At 39.9% G+C, this 18629-nt stretch overlaps 1 protein-coding gene across 1 annotated transcript in view; it reads right to left on the bottom strand.

Annotated features, from left to right (window-relative positions):
- Positions 1-18629, bottom strand: part of C15H12orf40 (chromosome 15 C12orf40 homolog) — a 61223-nt gene that overhangs the window by 21367 nt on the left and 21227 nt on the right. Inside the window, exons 2-5 of the mRNA XM_029469963.1 lie at positions 8777-8816; positions 4532-4670; positions 1567-1699; positions 1168-1216 (exon numbers count right to left, since the gene is read on the bottom strand). Coding sequence (XP_029325823.1) covers positions 1168-1216; positions 1567-1699; positions 4532-4670; positions 8777-8816 — 361 coding nt within the window. The remainder of the gene's footprint in view (positions 1-1167; positions 1217-1566; positions 1700-4531; positions 4671-8776; positions 8817-18629) is intronic.

Here is an 18629-nt window from a genome sequence, read left to right as displayed (position 1 = left end):
TCCTGAGCTTAGCCACTGGGGTCCTGAGCTTAGCCACTGGGGTCCTGAGCTTAGCCACTGGGATTTTGCTTACAAACTTCTTCCCTCTGCTTTTCCCTACAGCCTTCCTCCCTCGAGTTCCTTTTCTGAATGTCACCTTCTAATGACATAAAATCTTAAAAAACAAATGACAGGATGTCCATGGTGTTTTATTATTTCATCAGACAGCCTTTCTGATCCAACTAACTTAAGCCTGATAACTCAAGCACACATAAGAATAATATGGCATTGGACACTAATTAAAATTTCAAGCTTTATTCAACTGATGCATTGTCTGATTCATTATGATTCATTGCAAAAATAACTGTTATACTTTGAAAATTATCTTGTGCTAAATATGAGTTCCTAACATTTGACATAAATAACCTTTTCATTACATTTGAAAAGATGAACTGATCAGTGATCATGGGAACCTAATAAAAGACTCCCTCAGCGTGAGCTGGGAAGGTAGTCTGGCAATAAACTTCTTGGTATGCAAGCATGCGGACCAAGTCTGATTCCCCCACACCTACGTGAAGGAGCCAGGTGTGTCGGTGCACACTGGCAATCCCAATGATGGGGAGACAGAAGAAACAGGTTGATTTCTGGGATTCACTGGTTAGACTTGTGGGTCAGTCAGTGTGACTGAACCAACCTGCTCTAGGAATGGAGAAAGACCCTGTCTCAAAAATCAAGTGGGAGAGTGAGTGACCTCTGGCCTCTCCATGTACAAACACATATGCATCTACCTACCCCACTCCATGAACCCACACAAACACACACACACACACAGATGATAGATAGATAGACAGATAGATAGATAGGTAGATAGATAGATAGATAGATAGATAGATAGATAGATAGATAGATAGATAGGTAGATAAGATAGACAACAAAATAATCTCTATGCGAATTGTGCTTTGCAACTCTCCTATAACAAGAAGACTCGCGTGTTATGTCTGGCCACATGACGTCATCCACAGTGGCTACATAATCAGAGTAATTAGAGTAAATTTCCTACGTTGGAAAAATTGTGAAAGTACTCATTTAGAAACTACAAAAAAATTAAAGGATATTTAATTTTACCTCGTATTTTAAAAGTTAGATCATCTATGAATGGAACAATTTATAGTTTTCTTTAAAACTCACTTGAACTGGGCCAGTTTCTTCCTTGCTATAGATTCTTTGATAGGGTACACTAAAGAAAACAAAAATTTAAAGTTAAAAATACAAACAGCAATAACATTTATCTTATGTATGTTTAAAGTCCACAGTGGCTACACAAGCACTCAACACTGAAAAATCTGGAAAATTATTACCGGGTCATAATACTACTAAGTTTTGAAAAAAAAAAAAAACTAGGGTAGGCATTTTAATACGAAAAGTCAGAGCATGTGCACAAAGCCCCAACAGCACTGGTGTGCATCCTAACAGTTGGATGATATCAACAAGCACTGGAGCTGGAAGGTGACGTCACTCTCAACTTCCCAGCAAATGAGAACCTTGACAGTGTTCTGTGAGCTAGTCACTGTCCCAGCTAACATTTACCTGTCCTCCATATCATCAATGCACAGTTTAGAAGGCACACAGTGAGGTGACATTGGAAGTTCTAAATCATGCTTCCTTAGTGGGACTTTCAAATCTCTGGTCATATTCACATGAGTTGGTCTCTTCATGGTTTCTATAATGAAAAAATGTTAAATAATAATTTTAAAGTAGAGGTTTTAAAATCAGTTTGCTATATCATCCCTCAATTAATTAAACACATGACAATATTCTTCTAAGACATGTTCCATATGCATGCTATTACAGAATTAGACTACTAACAACGATTATGAAATTTAAAAAATTACCCTGCTTCAATTAAAGGGCTCTAATAACTCAAGTCATTTCTTCTTCCCCAGTTACTACACTATATCAGATACTGTGTTATATATTCTTTCTATTTATATATTTTTCTATTTTAGAACTTTGCACACTTAATTACACTTGATTAATATTATCTCCCTCAACAGACTTTAAACTTTAGAGCAGTGGTTCTCCACCTCTTTGGAGGTCAGATGACCCTTTCACGAAGTCATTTAAGACCACTGGAAAACACAGATATTTACATTACAACTCATAACAATTTAAAAATAAAGTTATGGAGTAGCAACAAAATAATATTATGGTGGGGAAGTCATTAAACATGACAAAATGCTACACTAGATTGCAGCCTGAGGAGTCACAGCATAAGAAGGCTGAGAGCTACCGCTTTAAAGGAAGGACCCTTATATGGTTTTTATGCCAGTGAGATCACTGTCTTATGTGCTCAGAGCCCATCCCACCTACAGGGGGAGTGTTCTCTCTTTCTGTCAACCATCACTTCATGGACAAACGCCTGGTGCAGAAGTAGCCATCTGCGCAAAGGTAATTGAGCCACAGACTTGTCCTCTGCCTCAGTGCACTGGCTGACTGCGGTTCAGCAGGACCACGGGCGGCTTCTGGGGGAACTGAAACCTTTGGAATGATGGAAATGACCTGCGTTCTTTGGGAACTGAGCATGAAAACTGTTCATGATGAAGAAAATCTGAGATGAGGTTCCCCACTCAACAGAGAAATAATCTTACTGGGATCCGAGTTCCTGATCAAGGTATCCCTGAGACGCAGTGTACTACTGCTGTGACTTTGGAAATTCTGCCATTAGCTGCCACCAAGTCATAAGTAATGAAATCTTGCTTCCTATTTCATACTCCATGTGTGTAGTATTATAACTGTTCTCAGTAAACCCGTGTTGAGTGAGCGAGTGTAACTACAGGAAGAAGGCGACACAGTACCTGATACATCCTAAACGTGCTCCCTTGGCATTTTAAGGAAGATGAAGAAAGAGGAAGGGCAAGCTCACGTTTCCTTCTTCTCAGTAGGGCACACAACTTAAGAGCATTTTTGTGACCTTTTCAAAAAGGGGGCAATAGAAGCTTCCTGTGAGAGGTGCCCCTCTTAGTCCTGAAGGACAAAGCCTTTGTCTTGTCCCTGATGCAGAGTTGGAACTGAACTGACTTTGTGTAAGATGTACCCTGATCAGTATCCACTCTAAACACAGGCCCTCAGGGAGGACCTCAGCAGACCCAGAGGGGTTCACTCTTGAGTCCCCGCTTTGAGTCACCCTCTGTGATTCTGTCACGCTTCTCTACAGCTGTTCCATGGCTTTTCACACTCAGCACTTCAAAGACACAGGGTTAGCCATTTCTTGGGACATTCATTTCCTAATGAAGGCTCTCAGGCTACAGAAAACTTATTATACTAATGTCTTATTATTGTTAATCTTTCCTTATTGAGGCCTCAATAATGACTCTAGTAATATATTAGAAATAGAAAAATATATCAGTAAAGTAAGATGTTTTATACTAAAAAAAATCAATGGATAATATATTTACTCCTTCTAAAACATAATTAATTCTACTAATTATTATGGAGAGGAAACGTTAAAGTAAACAGGAAGATACTAATATACTTTTCAACTTTAACCTTTCCTTGAAAAACTGCCTTTTTAAAAGATTAATTTTAATGTGGTGTATGAATGTCTCCCTGCACACATGCATGTGTACCATGTTCTTGCCTGGAGCCTGCAGAGTACAGAAGAGGCTGCTAGAGACCCTGGAAGTAGAGTCAGTGTGGGTGCTCACCCTGGAAGGTGAGCTCGCCTGTGGGTGCTAGGAACCAGACATGAGGTCAGCCGCTGTGCTTTATCCCTGAGCCCCTGCTCTGGCCCCAAGCCGTTTTGTTTGTTAAGTTCTTAGTCTTACACTTGTTAGTACCATGTAAAATAAGCTGAAGTTCCTCTAAAAGAGCAAAATTATTTGTTTTAGTTGAAAAGTCAAACTGTGTGACAAAAAAGCTTTATTTTGAAAGCTAATGAATGCCTCAGAAGTGTATAAGACAGCAAGACAGGAAAAGTCACTAAGACAAAAATCTTTTAATTATTCCTTCTGTACAATTTCCCAAGTAGTAAGAGATAATAACACGTTTATTATTGTCTTTGGTTTGGTTTTTTGTTTTGTTTTGTTTTGTTTTTGTTTTTTGGGGGTTTTTTTCTGTCTTTAACAAGACAAGGTTTCTCTGTATAGCCCTGACTGTCCTGGAATTCACTTTGTAGACCAGGCTGCCTCTGCCTCCCAAGTGCTGGGATTAAAGGCGTGCACCACCACTGCCCGGCTTATTATTGTCTTTGTTAAAGCTAAACTTTGGTGACTATTTGCCTAGAAATAATATCATAACTAAAATAACTCTTTGATAAATTAATGATATCAAACAAGTTAATCTTACATAATGTGTGTATGTACGCGCGCACACACAAACACACACATGACCTAAGAATAAAATAAATAGAAATAAATAGATAAAACAATAAAAGATCTTAATTCAAATACTGGTTAAGCTTATACTTTGAGTTCTGGAATTTCTACCCAATTACAGGGCTAGACATTATGAGTTACTATATCAAGATCAAAACAAATGCTTTTGAAAGGCTTACCAGAAGTTTCCTTCATGGATGAGATCTGATTTACCACATACAGGTTAAGGAGATCTAAACTGACAGAGGGTTTCTTGACAGGTGAAACAACACCCAGTAATTTCAGTTTTGATTTTAACTTATTCCTTTCGAAGTATTCCTGGAATAATTAAGAATTTAAAATATTAATTTCACAACCATACAGTTCAATGCAAATCATAAACAATAAATGCATAGAGGCCACCAAGCCACCGACTGCATGTTTTATTTTGTTTTGTTTTGTTTTTCCAAGATAGGGTTTCTCTGCATAGCCCTGGCAGTCCTGGAACTCACTTTGTAGACCAGGCTGGCCTCGAACTCAGAAATCTGCCTGCCCCTGCCTCCCAAGTGCTGGGATTAAAGGTGTGTGCCACCTCTGCCCGGCTGCATATTTTCACACTGTAACACAAGATTCACATTTACATGGGAAGTGAAATCAGTTATGACAGCTTGTAGCTTGCCGAAAGACTTTCAATCTGGCAGGCAAAAGAGTTTTTCTATGACAAATAGCATACTGCCCTTTATTTAAAAGACAACAACAAAACCACCACCAACAACAAAACCCTCAAAGACATAACAAAGTGCCATTGAAAATTCAAGAGGGGACAGTGACACCGCACAGTGACACAAGCCTGCTGACCTAAGTCTGAGCCCCTATACCTCCTGAAAGTTGTCCTTTGCCCGCCACAGCCATGCTGTGGTACATATGCATCCCACCTCACACATGTATGCATGTTCATATGCACACATTCAAACACACACACACACACACACACAAATAAATAAAATTGTACAACCAACCAAGAGGAAAGCAAAAGCCACGTGAGAACTAACCTGCAACTAATACAGACTTAACTCACTGCACCCCTATTGCTTAATGTTTTATATAAACCAGACTTACACATACGTAGCATTATTTGTCCAGTTTATACCTTCTTCCTGGGTCGGAACTATAATTATTCTTCATCTTTTAATTACATCTTTAATTGACTAAATCCAAAGACATTTTTGTTTATAAAAAGGATTTATTTTATTTGTAATTGTAAATGCATTTGTGAGTGAGTGTGCCTGTGGAGTGCACAGCACCTTTGGTGAATCTATTGCAGCTGGAGTTATAGGCTATTGTGAACTATCTGACATGGGTGCTCAGACCCTCTGTGGGTGCTCAGGTCCTCTCTTAGGGCAGTTTGTGTTCTGAAACACAAACCATATCTCCAGCCCTCTGTAAAACATTTAAATTAATATTTTAATTTATCAAAGTAAAGGGTTTCATTGTTGTATTCATTTGCTCTTTAACTGTTCCCTTCACCCCCTCCTCCCCACACCCACTCCCCTTGCACTCCTCACTCTGACTGGTTGCTTCCAACCCCTAGGGAGTCTCCCTTCTGATTTCTTCACCCTCCTTTCCCTGCACCCTAAAGGTAGCTCCCCACTTCTACTGATCTCCTTTCTATTTCAAGACCTGTACATTTTATATATATATATATATATATATATATATATATATATATATATACATAAGTGTATATATATACACATATATATACATATATACATATATATGTATATATATATGTAATTTTGTCCCATGTATTTATACTGTTAAGTCTATGTTCCATACATGAAGGAAAACATGAAGGGTTTGCCTTTCCTGCTTTGCCTTATTTCATTTGATGATTTTCAGTTCCACCCATTTCCCTGAAAGCTTTATGATTTCATTTCCCTTTATAGCTAAATAAATATGTATCAGATTTCTTATTCATTCTTCTGATGCTTGATATACATGTAGGCTGGTCCCATTCTGAGCTACCATGAATAGTGTAGCTATAAACCAAGTTAGTCAGCTCTGAAATAACATACATACTTAGGAATACAGATGCACATACAATATCAGTAATGATTAAAGAAACAGAGGCCATGAATTTGAGAAAGAGTGGGGGTGGGGCGTGCTATGGGAAGGATTGGAAGAAGGATGGGGTAATGAAGTAATTCTCTTTTTATTCTTGAAAGGAAGATATATTTGTAAAAGCACTGCAGACAGCAGCTCTATGTTACTATATTCCAACAGACTCTCTCCTGGTTTATGGAACATCACTGTCCTCCAGCTTAAGCTCCTACCTATGAAGGTATAATAGTTTTCTTCCTAAAATTAAAAAAAAAAAATGAGATGAAGACTGAAGACCAGTAAGAGATCTGAAAAATATCAAGCAAAGATGTAAATATCCCATTAAACAAAATGAATCAAACATAAAAAACAAACATATTTCATTTGAATGATCTATAATTTTACATTGGAATAAAATATCTTCAAAAACATCATACCATGAGCTCTTCAATATTGAAATAACAGACTCTGTAGGATGCAAATATCTTTCCTTGTTGGAAAGAAAAGTCTGTGTTAGGTCTCATAATTGATGCTGTCTTAGAATTAAGATGTTGTCTCTTAAGGCACTGCACTTTGTGGTGGCTTAAAGCCAGTGAGGCAGACAACACAAGTTGGTATGACAGGAGATAATACATAAACTAGAAGGTGAAGGGTGGGCAAGGGGAGAGCAGGAGGACAAGAGAAGTCTTGGAGACCATTTCTAAAACACATGGATGCATCAGTCTCAGAGTAACACTGTAACTTTACATGAGAAAATCATAATCTCTGGCCACTGAAAGGTCAAAGTCTATGACTACGTCATCTAAAAAGATTAGGCTCAGTTTTTCTGATGAAGTCTGGCTTGGTAGAGTCCATTAGAAAACAATCTAAAGAGAAACAGAAATCTTTCAGGAAACAAACCAAATTTCAACTTGCACATGGACATTAAAATGAATTGAGAGATAAAAGGCTACAGAATGTGTCAGGAAAACATGGGAGGAGTTTCAAGCTGAGGAGAATGGCCAGCTGTATAGAAGATGATGACATGTTAAAGTTGAGTCGAACTGAGAATAGTTGGCAGGAGCAAGACTGTACATGACAGCAAGCTGGGGAAAGAACAGGTAAGGGTGGCTTTAAGACTCAAGAGCGCCAGGCAGTGGTGGCGCACACCTTTAATCCCAGCACTTGGGAGGCAGAGGCAGGTGGATTTCTGAGTTCGAGGCTAGCCTGGTCTACAGAGTGAGTTCTAGGACAGCCAAGGCTACACAGAGAAACCCTGTCTCAAAAACAAAACAAAACAAAACAAGACTCAAGAGCTACCGTAGAAAAAAGAAAAATCCACATGGGGCAACTCTTCATGCTTTCACTGTAATCAATCAATCTCTCTCTCTCTCTCTCTCTCTCTCTCTCTCTCTCTCTCTCTCTCTCTCTCTCTTTGAGAGATAATAAATTACACCATCTTTCCCTTTCCCTTTGCTTGTTTTCATATTCATGCATGACCTCTTTTAAAATTATGTTACATGCATATAGGAATACACATTTATATTCTTAAATACAGCCTTTTCAGTCTCTACAGTGTCACTCATATTTATATCTTCAAGGATGACCATTTGACATTGGACAGCTAATTGGTCTACTCTTCCCTGAGGAAGACTATGTTTCCCCTCTCAGAATTCCTTAGCTGCTTGTAGTTATTTGTGCAGGGTTAGGATCTCCTGGGCTCTCTCCATCCACTGCTGTTATTCTCGTTCAGCTCATGTGTAGGCAATCATGTTAGGGAGGCTTCATAGGTATAGGTTTATATATTACTAGGAGAGACAATCTCACAGGAAACTCACTCATCTCCTGGCTCTTATTAGGAATATATTAAAAAGTGACTAAATAAGCCAGATGTGGGACACAAGACCATTAAAGTACTCTACACGATAGCCTACGGCTTGAATTACAGGGCTAAAATTGAGGGCAGTGAGAAGCAGCTAGATCTGAAATGAGTCTTACAGCTACAAAGACAGCAACAGTCAATAATGATCATTGTAAGTGTCTGCTTGAGCAATGTATGGTGTTAAATAAGCCATGTACAAGGAATAAGAAGGAAAAATGAAGTTATTTTCCATCTTATTTGAGTTAATCCTTTTTTGAGACAGAGTCTTGCTGTGGAGGTCTGGATGACTAGAACTCACTATGTAGCCCAGGCTGGGCTTGAACAAACAAACATCAGTCTTACTGTGCATGGCAACAAATACAAAAGAGTGCCACTATACCTAGCCATGAGGTGAATTTATTAATACTAAAGAGTGATTCAGAAGTTTAGTATTAAGTTTACTATTATAGAGCTAACATCACTCAGATTGTAATGCCCTTACCTTCTGCTTTCTTCTTTCTTGCTTTATCAGAACTCTGCTCCTAAAACATAAGCAGGATAAAACACACAGCTATTAAAGAAAAGACCATTTCTAAGATGAGTGCCATTTCTGTTGAAAACCTAAAATTAAATTCTAAAATTATTTATCAATGTAATATTTTCTGAAAATATGAAAATGTTTTTAAAAATCTTGGCAAGTAATATTTCACATAAATTTCTTAGGAAGTCCAAAATGCAATAAAAACTATTACAATAATTAATAAAAGACAAAATAAATCTGAGATTTTAAAAAAAGAAATGCATTAGAAATGGGGTTTACTGAACAAATCTCATCTGATAATAACACTCTTGGTCAACAGTTCCACTTACTCTGCATTTCTTTAATGTTTCAACATTCTGGCAGTATCACTTGGGACATCACCAGGATAAAGGACACAAGTTATTTCAGGCTCGAAGAAACTCTGGGGTGTATTGCCAGAGCAACTCCAAGTGTATTAATATACCAGTTATCTCAGCACTGAGTACTATGGCACACACCTGTAATCCCAGTAGCTGGGATGCTGAGGCAGGAAGACCATGAATTTGGGGTCACTTTGTCCTACAGAGTTGTTCTAAAATACTCTGAGCACCATGATGGGAACATGGCTCTGAACACAACTTTAGCTCACTGGTAAAACACCTGTCTACACTCACACGGCCCTGCCTTTGGTCCTCAGCACTGTGAAAGGCAGAGGGAAAGAAGGAAATGCCCTACTCTAAGTCAGTTTGGGTTGCTGTGAAAATACCACAACTGTGTAGATGATATTGGGGCACAAAGAACTATACCCCAAGTTATGCTGCTTTGAAATGATAAGTACTTTGAAGAAAATGGATACTCAAACGCAAAGTCTCCCTCAGACCTACTCCTGATTGCCTATTTCTGCCATCTTTATATAGCAGATCAGAGACTACAATTATTCTCCTCATCACAGGTCACAGAAACTAGACCCTGCTTCTATATAGTCAGCCATATGTCTAGAGATATAACAGATTCTTATATAAGAGCATGCCATCAAAGGAATATTCTGATCCCTTTCCTTTCATAGAGATTGTGGAGTCCACATTCAATTTAAATTCAATTCAAGAAGAAGTCTTGTCTCATACCTGACAGGAAAGAATGCTACATAGAGAGTCCAAGAAGAATATAAAATAACAGGCCTTATGGGTTTCTACCCTCTGTTTATATCAAGGCACACTTTTGGGTCCTGTCAGTCTTCTTCATGTGCGACAATTCTTCATCAAACCTAAGCATATGAACGAATGGTTTTCTCTGGGTTTGGTGTCTTCAGGACTGAAGGTTACTGAGTCAGATGAAATTGAGTAAAATAAATGTGTTACACTTCTCTCTTCACAATTTGGCTTTAGTTACAGGGCTGTGTCAGCCATGAACTTTATGATGAACAGGAAAGATAATATACTTTTCTACCTAAATTAAAACATCAGAAATTCCTCTCAGTTCTGACAGCTGTACAGACTACAGTTAAAAATGCCCAGAGACACACCTAACAGATGCCCATTTTCTGATTCACAGGTGAATACACTATTTATTCACATAGCAAAGGGATGGGCTGGCTTTTGTAAAGACAGGAATCATAACAATGAAAGCTCTGCTCTTATGATTCAATCACATCCCTCAGGTCCAAGACCTCCCATACCATCAGCATAGGGGTTAGAAAATTCAGGTCCCAGACTTGGAGGGTGTCAGATAAAGTAAGGATATTAATTGATAAAGAATAGGAACCTGTAACTTGAGATGGGGGTATGTGGAAAGACTACTTGAGATAGAACTTTGAACCTAGAGATTCTCAAAAGTTTTTCTCACTTAAAGCATTAGTCTCTCCATCCTTAGCAGAAAGATGTACACCTAAGCCCACTCCTTGAAATATTGCCTTTTCTGTCTTTGACTAGGGAAAATATTCCTTCATTGTCTTATAAACCAGAAGTGGCTTTCCCTGAAGAAAATGCCAGGCAAGACAATTCTGGAATCCATCAGAGTTCACCACTTGCTTGCTTTAGACCTATAACCACAATACAGGCTAGGCAGGCTCAGCAGGCTCCTAAAGGGGAGATGGAGAGGGAAGTCCATGAAGAGGTGTACTACACTACTAAAGATCTTAACGAATTCGCTAATTCATTCAAGCAGAAGGTGCAAGAACACTTGGAAAGCTTTATTGTCACACCCTTCTGTGTGCCAGATCTTAGGGTTGGAGACACTGCTGCTCACTTCAATGGATTCAGTGCAGTTGTTTTAATTGGGCTCTGAGGTAGCAGGGGTCAGGTGACAGCACTGAATCACCAAAGGTAAGGTGACTCTAGCTATAATAGGCAACATAGGAAAAGCAATGTCCATAACGGCCTGATCTGTAATGGAAGCATAGGCAAAGTGAACTTTATGGTGTCATGATCCATATGGACCTTTGGTACTAGCTAGTCAATCTTGGTGTTTTGAGATATGAAATATATAAGGGTTCTACTGCATTTCTCTTTGATCTATAAAAGCAGAAAATTTCACAAACAAAATAGAGACTCCACTAGATTGTGACAAAAGGAAATCTTGCTCTATGAACCAATTTCCAGACTTGAGCCAACTTGAAGATCCAGAAGCCCTTGAATGAAGGGATGGCCAGGTTTCTGAGACAGGACCTTGATAAAATATTTAAGATTTTTATTGTTAGTCTTTCTCTGTCCTTCCCTAGAAGCACCTGAAACCTTTTACAAAGATAACTGTATACTGGTAGAAAGGAAAAAAGTCAGACTTTCAGAGTCTATTGGTTCAGAACTGACGATCCTGGAAGACCCCAAGAAGCATTGTGGCCCTCTAGTTAAAGTAGGAGCTTAACAAGGTCATGTGATAGAGTTTTGGATGATCAACTCACAGTGGGTCCAGGGGGTTCCAAACTAATCCTTTAGTTATTTCTCCAGGTCCAGAATGTATAATTGAGATAGAAGTTAGATGTTGGCAGAATTCTCACACTGGTTCCCTGACCTATGAAGTGAGGGCTATTATGGTTGGAAAAAGCCAAGTGGGAGTCATTGAATCTTCCTCTGTCAAGGAAAATGACGAGTCAAAGACAAAATCACATCCCAGGAAGAACTGTAGAAATTATTGCAACCATCAAGGACTTGAAAAATGCAGGGTTGGTGCATCCCCCTACTCTCCTATCTGGCCAGTGCAGAAGACTGATGGATGGATCATGGAGGATGACAGTTGCCTAGCAAAAATGTATCAAGTCCTTACTCCCATTGCAGATGCTATATCAGTTGTGGCATCCTTACTTGAGCAGATCAACATATCTTCTAGTATGTGGGATGCAGCTATTGATCTAACAAATGCCTTTTTTGGTAACTGTCCATAAAGACCACCAGAAGCAATTTCTCAGTTGGCAAGGCCAGTCACATACCTTCACAGTTTTACATCAAGGACCTAATAACCCTACAGCCTCCCTTCCCCCACATCATGAGTTAGTTTGAAGATATCTTGATAGTCTGTCTCTTCCACAAAATTTCCCATTGGTCCACTAGATTGACAAGATTATTAGACTGGTAAGATTTTGCTGATTAGACCAAGTGAATGAAAGGTAGCAATCACATGGGACTTGTCAGTAACACATATGAACTTCAGAGATGAGAAACAAACCCAACCAGATTTCAAGGTCCCTCTACTTCTGTAAAATTCTTAGGAATCCAGTTGTATGGACATACAGAGATGTTCCTTCTAAAATAAGTGATAAGTTATTGTATCTGGATCCTCCTACCACCAAGAGAGAGACACATTTAGTGGGCCTATTTGGATTCTGGAGACAGCATATTCTTCACTTGGGTGTGCTACTCTGGTCCATATACCAAGTGACTCAGAAAGCTGCTAGCTTTGAGTGGAGTTTGAACAGGAAAAGGCCCTTCAACAGTCCCAGGCTCCTGTGCAGGCTGCTCTACCACATGAATCATATGATCTAGCAGGCCTAATAGTATGTGAAGTGGTAGCAGCAGACAGAAATGCCATCTGGAGCCATTGCCATGTCCCTAGAGGTGAAGCACAGAAGAGAGCTTTTGGAGTTTGGAGCAAGGCTCTACAATCACATGCAGACAAATATTGTCACTTTAAAAGACAACCCTCCATCAGCTTTTGGGCCTTAGTTGAAACTAACCATTTGACAATGGCCCACCAAGCTAATATGCAACCTGAGCTGCCTATCATGAGCTGGGTATTATCTAACCCACCAAGCCACAAAACAGGATGTACGCAGTAGCAACCCATTATCAAACAGAAGTAATACATATGTGATCCTGCCTTAGCAGATCCTGAAGGCACAGCCAAGTTACATGAAGTTGCTCAAATGCCTATGGTTTCTATCCCTGCTTTACTGTCTTCTGTTCCCAAGCTTGCATCTCTAGCCTCAAGGGATAGCCTTCATGACTGGGGAAGACAAGACTAGGGCCTGATCTACTGATGGTTCTGCACATTATACAGGCACCACCCCGAAATGAACAGCTACAGCATTAAAACCCTGTTCTGGGATAATCCTGAAAGACACTGGCAAAGGAAATCTTCCCATCTTCACAGTGGGCAGAACTTTGGGCAGTATATATGGTCTTACATTTTGTTTGAAAGAAAAATGACCAGCTGATTCATGAGCTGTAGCCAAAAGATTAGCTCAATTGTCAGGACTTGGACGAGTATAACTAGAAAACTGCTAAAAAAGACATCTGGGGAAGAATTATGTGGATAGATCTCTGGAGTTGGGTGAAGGATGTGAAGATACTGTGACTCATATGAATGTTCATCAAAAGTGACTTCAGCAGCAGAGAAGTTCAATAATTAAGTAGATAGAATGACCCAGTCTATAAACAGTCAGCCTCTTTCCTCAGCCATCACTTGTCATTGCCCAAGGTGTCCATGAACAAAGAGGCCATGGTGGCAAAGATGGAGGTCATACTAGGGCTTGACAATATGAACTGCTACTCTCTAAGGCAGACCAGGCTACAGCTGCTGCTAAGTGACACATCTGGCAAGAACAGAGATCAAAACTGAGCCAGACATATTGCACCATTCCCTGAGTTGACCAGCCAGTGACCTGGTGGCAGGTTCACTCCATTGGACCACTTCATCCATGGGAAGCACAATACCATGTAGTTACTGGAGTAGATACTTATTCTGGTCACTGAATTGCCTTTCCTTCATCTAATGCTTCTATCAAAACTACCATCTGTGGACTTATAGAATGTCTTACCAGTGTCATGGTATTCCACACATTATTACTTCTATAGCGGTTTGAAAGAAAATGGCCCCCAATAGGCCAATAGGAAATGGCATTATTAGGAGATGTGGCCTTGTTGGAATAGGTGTGGCCTTGTTGAAGGAAGTGGTTACAGATGATGGACTTGGGGTCTCAGATGTTCAAGCCATGCCCAGTGCAGCAGTCACTTCCTGCTACCTGCAGACCCAGATGTAGAACTCTCAGCTACATCTCCAGCACCATGCCTGTCTGCATGCCACCATGCTTCCTGCCATGACAATAAAGACTAAACCTCATAAACTGTAAACCAGTTCCAATTACATGCTTTCCTTTACAAGAGTTGCCATGGTCAAAATGCCTCTTCACAGCAATAGAAACCCTAACTAAGACAGCTTCTACCTATGGAACTTACTTCACAGCCAGAGAAGTAAGTTCCCCTTACTTCTATTACCATATTCCCCACCATCTTGAAGAAGATGGCCTGATAGATGGAATGGCCTTTTGAAGGCACAGTTACAGTGCCAATTAGGCAGCAACAGGATAGATAGCTTGGAGCAGAGATCTCCAGACCATGTATTTGCTATGAATCAGTGTCCAATAGAGGGTACAATTTTTTCCATAGCAGGATCCATGGGTCCAAGAATCAAGGGGTGGAAAAGGGAATATTTCCATTCATTATTCCACCTAGTGATTCACTAGGAAAATTCCTCCTTCCTGTTCCTGTGACCTTAAGTTTTGCTGGACTAGAAATTTTGGTTCCAGAAAGAGGTATGCTCCTGCCAAGAAACACAACAAATATTCCACTGAACTGGAAGCTCAGACTTCCCCCTGGCCACTTTGAGTTTCTGGTGTCCTTACACCAAAGGCTAAGAAAGGAATAATAGTGTTAGGAGGAGTAATTGATCCAGATTACCATGGGGAAGTTGAACCACTTCTTCCCAATGAAGAAGAGAAAGATTATGTCTGGAATACAGGACATACTTTAGAGCATTTCTTGGTGCTATCATGTCTTGTGATTAATGAAAAACTACAACAACCTAATCCAGGCAAGATGACAAATGGCACAGACCCATCAGGAATGAAGTACTTGCCAAGGGTGATAGAAATACAGAATGGGTGGTAGAGGAATGTAGTTATACATACCAGCTAAAGCCATGTGATTAGTTACAGAAATGAGTTATAACTGACATGAATATTTCTGTCATATAAGAAAGCATTTGTACAGATATTTGTGTTTTCTTTCCTCAATTTCTTTATCATGAAGTGTAATATCAATTAAGAGAATACAAGTGGTTATCATAATTAAGTTTGAGATACTAAAAGAATGTCTCTTAAGAAACATTGCCACACATTCTAAATTTATAATGTGTTTGCAATTGTACATGTTAGACAAAATTATGACCTGGTTAAATATATAATACATTTGCAATTGTATATGGGATATTTATATCATGTTTTATATTATTATGACCTGGTTATTATTTTCATGTGAAATCAATGACAAAATATAGAAATATGGTTTGTGTCAAGTTGACAAGGGGTGAACTTGTGATGGCTATTCTTGATTGTCAAGTTCACTACATATGAAATTAAGTAAAACTCAAGAGGCTAGGAATACCTGTGAGGGGATTTTATTTTCCTTAATTAAATCATTTGAAGTAGGAAGACCCACTTTCAATCCCAATCTTTTGAGGTCAGAAGATCCAACTTTGATCTGGGTCACACTTTCTGGTGGCTAGAAATCCATCTGGAGGTTCCTCAGAAAATTGGAAATAGATCTACCTGAAGACCCAGCTATATCACTCTTGGGAATATACCCAAAAGATGCCCCACCATGACACAGGGGCACATGTTCCACTATATTTATAGCAACCTTATTTGTGATAGCCAGAAGCTGGAAACAACCTAGATGTCCCACAACAGAAGAATGGATACAGAAAATGTGGTTCCTTTACACAATGGAATACTACTCAGCTATTAAGAATGAGGACATCCTGACTTTTGCAGGCAAATGGATGGAACTAGAAAATATCATCTTGAGTGAGGTAACTGAGACCCAAAAGGACATGCATGGTATGTACTCACTAATAAGTGGATATTAACCAAAAACAAAAAAAAGCATACAAAATACACGAGATACAGTCCCACAGAATTCAAAAGGCTCAACAAGCTGAAGTGCCCAAGTGAGGATGCCTCAGTCCCACTTGGGAGACAGAGAAAACAATCACAAGTGGGGAGGGAGGGAAGGAGGGAGGCAGGGAGGCAGGGAGGGAGGGAGGGACTTGGGAGGGAAAGTAGACAGGGTGGGGGGAGAGTGGGGGGTAGAGGGGAACCTGATCTGGTATTGGGTGAGGGAAAAGGACTGATGCCCTGAGGGCCAACATAAAGAATGGAAACAGGCAACCTCAGGAAATAGGAGGTTGGGGGATCCCCCAGAATGCACCAGAGACCTGGGAGGTGAGAGACTCCCAGAACTCATAGGGAGGTTATCTTTGATGAAATGCCCAACAGCAGGGAGAGGGAACTTATAAAGCCCACCTCCAGCAGGAAGACAGGCTATCAAGTGAGGGATGGGGTTGCCATCCCACAGTCACATCTCTGACCCATAATTGTTTCTGTCTGAAAGATGGAAATGAAGAGAAGCCTGAAGAAAAGAAGGTCCAGTGACAGGCCCAAAGTAGGATCCAGCTCAAGGGGAGGTCCCAAGGTCTGACACTACTACTGAGGCTATGGAGTGCTCACAAAAGGGGATCTATCATGACTGTCCTCTGAAAGACCCAACAAGCAGCTGAAAGAGTCAGATGCAGTTATTTGCACCCAACCAATGGACAGAAGCAGCTGACCCCTGTTGTTGAATTAGGGAAGGTTGAAAGAAGCTGAGAAGGGCAGCTCTGTAGGAGGACCAGCAGTCTTAATTAATCTGGACCCCCGAGATCTCTCAAATACTGGCCCACCAAACAGACAGCATACACCAGCTAATATGAGGTCCCCAACACACATACAGTAGAGGACTCCCAGGTCTGTGTTCATTCAGAGTTGATATACCTAACCCTCAAGAGACTGGAGGCCCCAGGGAGTTTAGAGGTCAGGTGAGGTAGGGGGTGGGGGCATCCATGTGGAGAAGGAGTGGGGTGGGGAGCAGGTGTGGGATGGGGAGCAGTTGGAGGATGAATGGGGAGGGGCAGGGAGTGGAATATGGAGTGTAAAAAATGAATTACAAATAAAACTAAATTTTTTAAAAAAGAACATGGAAAAAGGATTCTCTTGCTCGCTCGCTCTTCTCTTGCTTTCACTCTCACTCTCGCTCTGCCTGCTTGCTCTTCCTTCACTGTCATTAGAGCCTGTCTTCAGGATTCTATCACATAGTGAAGATCAGCTGAGATGTCCAGGTTCACAGCCTGAACAAATACTGGGTTCTTGGACTTTCCACTGGTAAACAGTCATTGTTGAACTAGCTGGACCAGGTCCACAACCCACTCAAAAGAAGAAAAAAAAAAGAAGAAATACATAAAAAATATTTATCTTTGCTAGCAACTAGGAAAATACACATTAGAACGTTGAAAATGTATTTCATCCTCGTCAGAATGTTAAAATCAACAAAATAACAGACAACAAATACTGATGGATGTTTGGGGAAAGGGAGCCCTCGTTCACTCTTGGTGGTAAAGCAACCTGGTGCAGTCCCTACGGAAATTCATATAGAGGTTTCTCAGAAAGCTAAAAGTAAATCTACCATGTGATCCAGAGTACACCATTCTGGGGCATAGGACAAAAGGGTTCCACATCCCACTCCCTAGACACTTGCTCAGCCATGTTCACTGCTGCTCTGTTCACAATAGTGAGAACATGGAAACAAACTAAACATCCTATAAGCAGCAAGTGGGTAATTAAAATGTGGTACATATACACCGTGGGATACTATTCAGCTGGAAAAAAAAAATGAAATCATGAACTTTACAGGTAAATGAATGGGGAGGGAAGAGATCATATTAAATGAAATCATGAACTTTACAGGCAAATGAATGGGGAGGGAAGAGATCATATTAAATGAAATCATGAACTTTACAGGCAAATGAATGGGGAGGGAAGAGATCATATTAAATGAAATGATCCAGAAAAACAAAGTCACATGTTCTCTCTATTGGAGAGAACAAAATTTTCTGATGGGAGTACAGAGCCTGGAGTAACTACAGAAACCAGATGAGTGAAACAGGACCACTGGCAGGACTGGGGGAGTTGGAGAACAACAGAGAGGAAAATACCAGCGTAGAAGCAATCTGAGTGAGAAAATGAGAAAGATGGGGTCTTTAGGGACACATGGCAGGCAAACACAGAGGGGAATAGAGGAGTACAAGTTATCCATAGGAGAAATGAGAAGAGGGGGATGGGGAAGAAAATACAGAAGGAGAAGGGGAGATAAAACAACAACAAGAAATTAAAAAAGGAATAAGAAATTGTACTATTAACTATCTTTTTTTAAAAAGAAGAAGAAAGAAAACCATTGTAGCACATGTAATTCTTTGAATAAATATACAAAGAAACTTTTAATGATTTTTTTCTTATCTAGGATGACAATACTAC

Source organism: Mus caroli, chromosome 15 (genome assembly GCF_900094665.2).
Source record: "Mus caroli chromosome 15, CAROLI_EIJ_v1.1, whole genome shotgun sequence".
NCBI lineage: Eukaryota > Metazoa > Chordata > Mammalia > Rodentia > Muridae > Mus > Mus caroli.
This window is presented reverse-complemented; position numbering and strand designations above follow the sequence as displayed.